Source organism: Pseudorasbora parva, chromosome 21 (genome assembly GCF_024679245.1).
Source record: "Pseudorasbora parva isolate DD20220531a chromosome 21, ASM2467924v1, whole genome shotgun sequence".
In the NCBI taxonomy this organism is placed as follows: domain Eukaryota; kingdom Metazoa; phylum Chordata; class Actinopteri; order Cypriniformes; family Gobionidae; genus Pseudorasbora; species Pseudorasbora parva.
In genome coordinates this window covers 41,067,506-41,077,505 of record NC_090192.1, presented here as the reverse complement: position 1 = coordinate 41,077,505, position 10,000 = coordinate 41,067,506, and the positions used below count along the sequence as shown (strand labels likewise).

Sequence of the window (10,000 nt, the reverse complement as noted above, 5' to 3'; positions counted from 1 at the left end):
GTGTGTATTCAAACATACTAAATTATACACAGTAGACACACATATGTAAACATAAACTTTTATTTTGGATTAATTTGAAAGCACTAATGTGTGTGTGTGTGTGTGTGTGTGTGTGTGTGTGTGTGTGTGTGTGTGTGTGTGTGTGTGTGTGTGTGTGTGTGTGTGTGTGTGTGTGTGTAAACTTTTTTCTGTGCTGAAATGATGTGGATATTTTTCATAAATTTTGAAATATTTGTGTGTGTGTGTGTGTGTGTGAGTGAGAATGTGTGTATACACAGTATAAACCTTATCATATATATTAAAAAACTTGGCATTATAACATTGATTTATATATGATGATTGATTTAAATACTGCAACATTTATATATATATAGGCAGGCAGGTTTTTAACAGAATGAACAGTTTTTGTAGTAATTGTATTTTTTTCTCAATATTCAACGGTTAAAAACCCAGAGAGAAGGACAATGAGAGATGAAGATGATCTGATGAAGCACAGGTGGCGTCCAGCCTGACGAGCAGGTGTGAGCAGATTTACCAACAGGATGCAGGTGTGCAGCAAACACACACACACACACACACACAGTAAAACACTAATCAGGGAATCAACAGACACGTGTGAATCCCACCACTGTGTGACCGACCACCTGTGAGGACACCTACAGATGAGCTGCTGTGAAATAATGTGTGTGTGAGTGTTTGTGTGTGTGTGTGAGAGAGAGAGAGAGTGTGAGTGATTGAGTGAGTGAGTGTGTGTGTGTGTGTGTGTGTGTGTGTGTGTGTGTGAGTGTGTGTGTGTGTGTGTGTGTGAGAGAGAGTGAGTCTGTGTTTGTGAGTGAGTGTGCAAATGTGTACGTGTGTGTGTGTGTTTGTGCGTGTGCGTGTGTGGGTGTATGTATGTGTGAGTGAGTGAGTATGTGGGCGTGTGCAAGTGTGTGTGTGTGTGCGTGTACGATTGTGAGTGTGAGAGAGTGTGTGACAGTGTGAGAGTGTGTGCATGTGTATGTGTGTGTGTGTGTGTGTGTGTACGATTGTGAGTATGAGAGAGTGTGTGACTGAGTGTGTGTATGTGTTTGTGTGTGAGTGAGTGAGTGCATGCGTGCGTGTGCAAGAGTGTGTGTGTTTGTGACAGTGTGAGTGTGTGTGTGACAGTGTGTGGGTGAGTGTGTGTGTGTACATGTGACAGTGTGAGTGTGTGTGTGTGTATGTGTGACAGAGTGAGAGTGTGTGTGTGTGTGTGTGTATGTGTGACAGTGTGAGAGAGTGTGTGTATGTGTTTGTTTGTGTGTGTGTGAGTGCATGCGCGCATGTTTTTGTGTGTGTGTGCGTGCATGTTTCTGTGTGTGTGTACGTTTGTGTGCAAGTGTGTACGTGTGTGTGTGTATGTATGTGTGAGTGAGTGAGTATGTGGGTGTGTGCAAGTGTGTGTGTGTGTGTGTGTGTGTGTACGATTGTGAGTGTGAGAGAGTGTGTGAGTGTGTGTGAGTGAGTGCGTGTGCGTGTGTGTGTGTGTGTGTGTGTGTGTGTGTGTGTATGTATGTGAGAGAGTGTGTGAGTGTGTGTGTGACAGTGTGAGAGAGTGTGTGTATGTGTTTGTGTGTGAGTGAGTGCGTGTGCACATGTTTCTGTGTGTGTGTACGTTTGTGTACGAGTGTGTGCATGTGAGTGTGTGTCCGTGTACAAGTGTGTGAGTGTGTGTGTGTGTGTTCAGCTGAAATCACACATACCTAAAGATGCTGTCGCTTTTCCAACCACATAAACTGCCTTTTGGTTCCACTTGTCTTTCACTGCGTCCCATTCTGGAGGATGAAGACATTTACAGCAGTGATCAATACTTCAGCGTTTATTGATCCGCGCTAATATTAATGCACATTATTAAGTTATATCTGTTAACATCAGTTAATGCACTGAGAACTAACAAAAGTTAATAAATGTTTAAAAATGTCACTGATTGTTTGTTCATGTTAGTTATTATAAAGTTTTACAGAGATTAAACATAAATTAAATTCATAAATTATTCATGTAATCATTTTCTTTCTTTAGACCTGAAATACCACCTTAATATTTGAGAAATATGAAACCGGAGGCAACAAACCAGCTCTTCTATGATCTGCATCTGAGAGACTATCAGCACGTCGCTCTAATAACTCACACATTAGAAGTAATAACTGTACTACTAATATTGTCGTTGATTAGCCCCTTTTGAAAAGACATAAATATCCACTATCCAAACTTAAATGGCTGTAATTCGAGACTGCATTGGAATATAAACCTCAGGTCTTGTTTTAAAGAAAACAAAGTGAAAGCAATTCAAAATATGAAAAAATAAAAAAGTTATGGAAGTTTAGATGAACTATAAATGAAAAACACTCTACTATTTTTTTTTATTCTATATAAAATATATATTTTACACAAAAAAATACTATAAAATTAATGCTTATGTGTCTAACCAAGTTGTGTTCCAAATTTGAAGTTGATATCACAAAAATTAAAGTTCCCATGAGATTTTGTTACGGCGCAGTACCAAAGATAGCCACCGGGTGTAATCCACATTCCATTTATTTTGATGCACATTCCTGTTCATTTCTGTCCAAATATCACTTCCACTCAGGGGCGGAGTGGCAACATGATACAATATGGCCATGAAATAAGGAAGTCATATTTGCTTAATAAGTTATAGTTAAAAAAATATATATATAAATATTTAAATATATGAATCTTGCCTAGGGTGCTAGAAAGGCTAGAAACGGCCCTGTTCCTACCTAAAGAATGCATATACTAATAAAAATATAAGAACAAAGTATGTTTTAAAAAGAGCTTTGGTTAGCCCAGCACACCATTAATTTACACTCTTTAACCATTAATCACGCACGCACGCACATATATATATATATATTTGGATGTGTGTGAAAGCACTCTAGTGTAAAATTCAGGGTTTTTCGCTTCTTATCAATCATCAAAAGTAACTAGAAACTAATGCTGCATTCACGTGCTCTCAGAATTATCCTAGAGTCTCCTAGGTCAATACTGCGCATGAACGCCCTCCCGTTTCAACATGTGAATGGGATAAGCTCGTACTTCAGAAGTGGGAATTATCAAATTTCCGATAGCATGTGAAGGCGGCATAAGTACTTGAGTATTTTTTTAATCGAATACTTTTTTACTCTTATGGGTCCCGCACACTGTGCGATTTTTCAAAATCCTTTGCGAATGTCCCTCGTCAGACTGTACGAACATGATCGCCGCTGTAAGCCGTGTCACACTGTAAGATCTCAGTCATTAATGTCAGACTGCACGATAGTGAAGGCGCGCTAAAAACGGACGCGCGCAAGAAAACTCGTCCGGTGTTTTATATCATCAATGAATGACGCGTTGGGTGACGGTGAGCTGCATTACACGCGCGACTGAAGGCTACAAAGAAATCTCTAGCTCTCGTTTTGGTCGTAGTTTGTCTTGAAAAACGGAGATATTTGACGGTCGTCGTAGGAGAAGTCACACTGCAGGATTGTGCGCCAAATCTTCTGACACTGCCAGAATTTCGTCTGAGGTTCAATTTGATCGCAGCGCTCATTAATCGGCCGCTGGTGAACATGTCAAACTAACGACCAAAGACGTCAGATTTCAGCCGAGGATCAGAGGAATCTTTTAGGATTTGCAAAACTTGTCTCAGACGGCCAAATTGTGGCCAAAATCGCACAGTGTGCACCCGGCTTTCCTCAAGTAACTATTACCATTGTAACTGTCGCGTTCACTATGTCACGGGTGTTCAGCGGAAATGTAACGAAGGATAATAGGTGGGAGTCACTTACCTAATTGAAGTGCGGACCAGTCACATGTTGAAACCAATAAAATGCCAAACTGGTGTGTCGAATCCAGTAATGAATGAGCGCGGTCATATAAGCGGGTGCGATTATTAGTTTTGGCATGATGTCTCATCAGGAGAGATGCGCCACCGGTAAGCTCCTGTCTCTGTCTAGTTAGCTGCAATTTAAGTTTGTTGTCTGTTTGCGCTGCCGCTATATACGTGCGCGATTTGTATGCTTAATAACTGTTACTTTGGTCATGCTGATAAACCTTGTGCACGGTCTGATGTTAATGTTGTCGGCCCGATAGTATCCGTGGATATATAAAAAAGCAAATGCTTGAAATTGGAGCGTTTCACCGTCACACGAGTTACTTCCTGTTTGCGGTATTGGATGGGTTTATAACCTGCTATTTGTGGACAAATCAACTATTTATGGAAAATAAATCAAAGTAAATAAAACCACATTGAGTTATAGCAACGTGTCCTCTCCTGATGCCCTGTCCGGTGGGGATATTCTTAAAGAACCGAACAGTTACTTTTACTTGGGTAAATATTTCCGTAAGTGCTGGTACTTTTACTTGAGTACAGATTTTGGCTACTCTTCCCACGTCTGCCGGCATATCCTAATACCATAACCATAACCATAATCATGGTTAGATGTTGCATGATGATCAAACAGCATTGTACGGTCAAATCCCACACTTTTCCAAATTTGGCTGGACCCAAACTCTGGAATAGCCTTCCTCCCTATATTAGGGTCGCTCCTTCTTTTAATTCATTTAAATCTTATCTTAAATCATATTTATTTTCATTGGCTTGTAACACTGCTTAGTATGCTATCTTGCTGATTTGTGTGCATGTTCTTGTTCTTTATTTTCTTGGTTTTATTTTATACCTTGTACAGCACTTTAGTCAACCTCGGTTGTGTTTAAATGTGCTCTATAAATAAACATTCACTGATTGACTTTTCCAAAACCTCACTGTGTGTTTTAGACTTACTGTGTGTGTGTGTGTTGGAGTCCAAGCAGGTCCTGACGGCCTCCACGGCTCTGGGACTGGTAAAGATTAAACCTCCGAATCTTTCAGGCTCAAAGAGCTGGAGTTTCACAAACACAGAGTTCAGATCCACAGCAACCTCGTAGTAATTCAGCATCAGAAACCAGAGGTGGACAAAGTACACAACTTCATTACATGAGTAAAAGTGAAAGTACTACTGGTCAAATATTACTGCATTACAAGTGAAAGTTTTATAAACAGATTTTTGTATTTGAAGTATTTGTTTTCAAAAGTAAATGTCCTTCTTTATGTCGCCGCATTATTGTATTATAGTTGTATAAATGCACATTATGCCATCATGGTTTAAGCCAGTCAGTGACGCTCCATCTGACACACTAGCAGACGACTAACTTAAACTCATTTAAATACTTGTAGAAAAGTTACAAAGCTGCTGTCACTTTAAGGCCGAATGCACGGATCCAATACACTGATACACATCTGATATTCTCACACTGTTCACCTTCACTGAAGACAGAATCAACTTTGTTTATGTGAATCCTCCACTAAATGAGCATTTGGACATCCGTCTTCTTCCATTTTGCTCTAAACTATAAATCAGTGTTTAATAAATGCTGTGAAATCATTGAACTTCACGAGACTCTACAAGAGTGATTCCTGAAAGGCTTTCTGCAAAAACCCAAACACCTTTTAAAGAAGAAAAAAATCATCACTGACTTTCAAAGCTGCGACAGAAACGACTTTCCACTTCGAGGACCTTGATAGAAATGTAGTGGAGTAAAGAGGACGATATTTGTCTTTCAGATGGAGTGAAGTTAAAGTCAGAAGATTACAGAAAAAATAATACTCCAGTAAAGCACAGAGACTCAAACAGTGAACTTCAGTACAGGACTCGAGTAAATGTAATAAGTTATTGTCCACCTCTGTCAGAAACTGTTCTCCAAAACTCACCCTCTCCAAAAGCTCCTTCAGGGACACAAAGGTGAAGGACAGAACCGGGACGAGAGCAGCCGTATGTCCACATGAGGCCAGCTCCTGAAACACAAGCCCAAAATTACTCTCTCAAAGCCACTGTAATGATGAGTATCACAGTTTTTTTCGTTTGCTAAACGCAGTCAGTAGCCTAGAAATCTAGACGGCCGCGAGTGTCGTCTAGTAACTCTCAATACCCTTCTGAGCTGTAATCGCCTAACTCTTGCCGGGCCAATCACATCGTGTATAGAGTCGGTGGGCGGGGCCATAATGACGACGGCCGAGTTGCGTTTGCGTGCTTCTAGTAAACACAGAAACTGGCGAACGGCGGTCTGTCGAATCAGCTTTGACCGCGACTCTGGAAGACTTGAGTTGAGCTTTTCTCTGAGAAAAGAACAAAGAACGGCACTGAAGTCATTCTGAAGAAGGGAAGATGTGTTCGGAGTTTAGCCGACCGGATACGGTGAATGTTTAATCTGTCAGCGAGCTCTGCTTCACCTTCGTTGCTCTGGTTGGTGTAGCGCTATCCTATCGCGTGCAGAGGGAGTTTGACTGACAGCCGTTTATCCGCCCCTCGGATTGAGCTGTCAATGGAGAGTTTCCAGACCAAACATCTGGATGAGGCTCCGGCTTGTCAGGCTACGCAGTGAGCACAACTGGAGCTACATGTGCAAAACTAACTATAGTCTGCACTACCAACACCTGCAAAACTCATTCCCAGCAACACAACTCTTAAAGGAACACTCCATTTAAAATAAAAAAAGGCTCATTTTCCAAGTCCCTCAAAGTTAAACAGTTGAGTTTTACCAATTTTTAATCCATTCAGCCAATCTCTGACATACATAATCATTGAAACGGATTAGATTACCATCTCGCTCAAAAAATGACCAAAGACTTTCAATTTTTTTCCTATTTAATACTTGACTCTTCTGTAGTTACATTGTGTACTAAGACCAAGCGGCTCCTCCCGTGATCTCTCTTGAAGCCGATACTGAAGTAAAGTAAACTGCAGTTCATCGACTGGCCACTAGAGCGGCTCCAGAAGGAGCAGAATCTCATTGAGCCTCATGTTAAAATGCCCAAAAACATGTTTACAGTCTGGGACAAATTGTGGTTTTGGCCTATACGGCTAATTTTGCCTGTCATGTAAGGGGGTTAATTTTTTTATAACTCATTCGTTTACGTTATATTAAGCCTTAAAGTTCTGCATAATTAAGGGCGTGGTTACTTTGAGTGGCAGGTGGATAGCCATTTATCTGCTGTCTGTTAGTCCTTGAGTCACCTAAGCTCCGCCCACATCACGCCTCTTTGCCCATTTTCTGTTATCCGGGAGTGACTCGCGATTACTCGCTCACAAGATGGCGACGCCCAGCTCGCCTCTACTTTACGCTTCAGAACGGCTCATCAGAATCCTATGGGTGACGTCACGGACACTACGGCCATATTTTTTAAATAAAGTATTTGGTAATTTTTGAAGACAATGCTAATGGTCTAATCCGATTCAATGATGTATGCTAAGCTATGCTAATAGTGCTACCGCCAGATACAGAGATCGGCTGAATGGATTCAAAAACAGTAAAACTTAACTGTTTAACTTCGAGGGACTTGGAAAATGAGCCTATTTTTAAAATAATTGGAGTGTTATTTTAACACATGGCTCAAATGCACAACCCTCACTGAGACAACACACACTGTCAAAAACACACAAAAACACGAGCATCAAACACCAATACGGAAAATACTAACTTTTCATCTTTACATGACTTCATACAAAGTAATATTTTCTTCAAACATAGAGACATTCTTTCACATGATGTATTTATATTTTTAGAACATAATTCTTTAAGGTAAATGAAAATTAGCAGTTTGCTTAAATAGTCTGTAGTAATTTACGGAATTACAGTAACGAGGGGAAAAAAGGTAGAACCTAAAAGTGCAATCCGCGGTGTTTGAAAGGCACAAGGCTGAAATCTATGATGTTTTGAATGTGTGCTTCACAGTTTTGACAGCAGTGTGTTAGCATTTGAACAAAGTGCTGTAAATCCACAGTGTTGTGCAGGTTGTGGTTAAAGTCATGGGATAAGTGTGTGTAGTTTTAAAAACTGTGTTCAAGCAATGAAAAACGAACTAGTTAGTCTCCATAAACTGCTGCTGTGCAGACTTTAGCTAGTTTTGCAAAAGTGACTCCAGTTGTGCCCACTGTCGTTTAGCAATCGAAAAAAACTGTATTAATAACACAGATGATGAGCCATTACCTTGACATAAGGGTCTGCTTCACTTCCACTCTCTCTAGGCTCTTTCAGAAGCAGCACTTTCATGTTTGCAGTCATCTAGAACCACTTAAACAGTGTTTGCAATGTTAATAATGTCTGAAAGAGTCAGTATTTCACACAACAACGCCCATAAGAATACACAAGCTGTCACACACTGATAACAAACAGACAACAACAGCAGCAAACTCGTGCCCTGTGTGTTCATGCACTTCATCCTCATGGGTCAGATTAGGGTGCAACTAATAAGAGTTTGCTTGATTAATGAATGACCTGTACATACTTCATATGAGCTGAGAAATACAGCATTACATACTTGCAGCGAGTGGGTTTATGCAGCTGTCCGCATGTTTATTATGAGAAATAAACATGGAAATAACCTATAGCAAGGGAAGCAGGAAGCAGCAGCGACGGCTCGAACAGAACAGCGCTATTTTTCAAAATACAAGTACGAACTAACAATAGAAAAAATGCTTTATTATTATTATTATTATTATTATTATTATTATTATTATTATTAGTAGTAGTAGTAGTAGTAGTAGTTGTTGTTGTAGTAGTATATGATGGGAGATGGGTTGAGTGGTAATTTATGTTTTATTTATGTGTTAAATCAATTTATGACATTAAGACATTTCCTAAAAGGCCAATTTATGACATTAAGACATTTTAAGCATAATTGCTTAAATTATGTTAAATGTTTTTGTTTGATGTTATGTATAAATAAGTGATAGACATATGTAAAATATATGTATATTAATAATGTTAAATATAAATAGTGAACCAGGATGCCGATATGCGATACAATAAAAAGAACTTCGAACTTCGAACTTACAATAAAAAATAAAATAAAAGTCTCTGTACCGCCTAACAATAATTAGATTAATAATTATTATTAGGCTATTATTATTATTTTCTGGAGATGGGTGGAGTGATAATTTGTTTTGTTTTGTTTAAAATGATTTTGAGCAACAGACAGTGCACTATATACGTGATGGAGGACGATCAGAAAAACGCAGAAACAGTTTGGAGGAAACTGTGGCTTTACGCAGCTCAACGGCTCTGGATTTGGAGCTGTCTGCATGTTTATTGTGAGAAATAAACTATAGCAGTGAAGCAGGAAGCAGCAGTGACACTAATTTTTTTTTTTTTCAAAATAAAAGTCTGATCAGGGTACGATCAACAGTGCAATATATATAGGCGATAGGGGACAATCAGAGAAACGGAGAAATAGTTAGAGGTTAGGAGGAAGCTCAACGGCTCTGTGATATAAACTGAACACTATTGACTGTTTTAAAAAGGGAAGTGCTGTTCGATATGCCTCTGTCTTCCTTTTTCAGTGGAAATTTCTCATGTCAACACACAGAATAATGCTGCACATCTCAAGGCACTTCAGTGGGACTTTACCATGCTTGAATATAAACGTTAATATTGGAAAATATAAACATTTTCAAAATGATGACATTTTTTTTTCAGACTTGAATGCATTAAGGCATCTTTACACAGCAAACGCGGCACAGGAACCGATTCTGAAGCGGCATAAAATCACAAAAATGTGCATTTACACAGACCGTTTAATCCTTCTCTGAAGCGCCATAAATGTGGGTTACAATGCGCTAAACATTATTTAAAACTACAGCTTTAACAAAGTGTTATAAATTAATTTAAAACAAATAATGAAATAATGTATAAAAATAGGCCTAAAATAAAATTACGCAATTTTAAATAATATTGTTCTGCTTGCTATATGGCATCACTGACTGGTCGACTCCTCCCTTCTTGTGACAGGCATTCATTAATCTTGCTGCTAGTAGGATACGATCTCTTTTTTCAGTGAGCGTATGTGTTCCAACAATCTAATGCTGGAGTTTGTTGGCTTTCTCTGGGCCGGTGTGAATTGTGCTTTATAGGCCGCTGACAGGCCAGGGTTGTGTGCGTTTTGTTT

General features: G+C 39.3%; 1 protein-coding gene across 1 annotated transcript in view; it reads right to left on the bottom strand.

The window, feature by feature from the left end:
* LOC137055723 (matrix metallopeptidase-21-like) overlaps positions 1 to 8,488 on the bottom strand; it is a 22,930-nt gene extending 14,442 nt beyond the window's left edge. The window contains exons 1-5 of the mRNA XM_067429602.1: positions 8,375 to 8,488; positions 8,044 to 8,127; positions 5,768 to 5,851; positions 4,802 to 4,898; positions 1,725 to 1,796 (exon numbers count right to left, since the gene is read on the bottom strand). Of these exons, the coding sequence (XP_067285703.1) occupies positions 1,725 to 1,796; positions 4,802 to 4,898; positions 5,768 to 5,851; positions 8,044 to 8,118 (328 nt within the window). The 5' untranslated portion in view covers positions 8,119 to 8,127; positions 8,375 to 8,488. The remainder of the gene's footprint in view (positions 1 to 1,724; positions 1,797 to 4,801; positions 4,899 to 5,767; positions 5,852 to 8,043; positions 8,128 to 8,374) is intronic.
* Between the last annotated feature and the right edge of the window lie 1,512 nt (positions 8,489 to 10,000).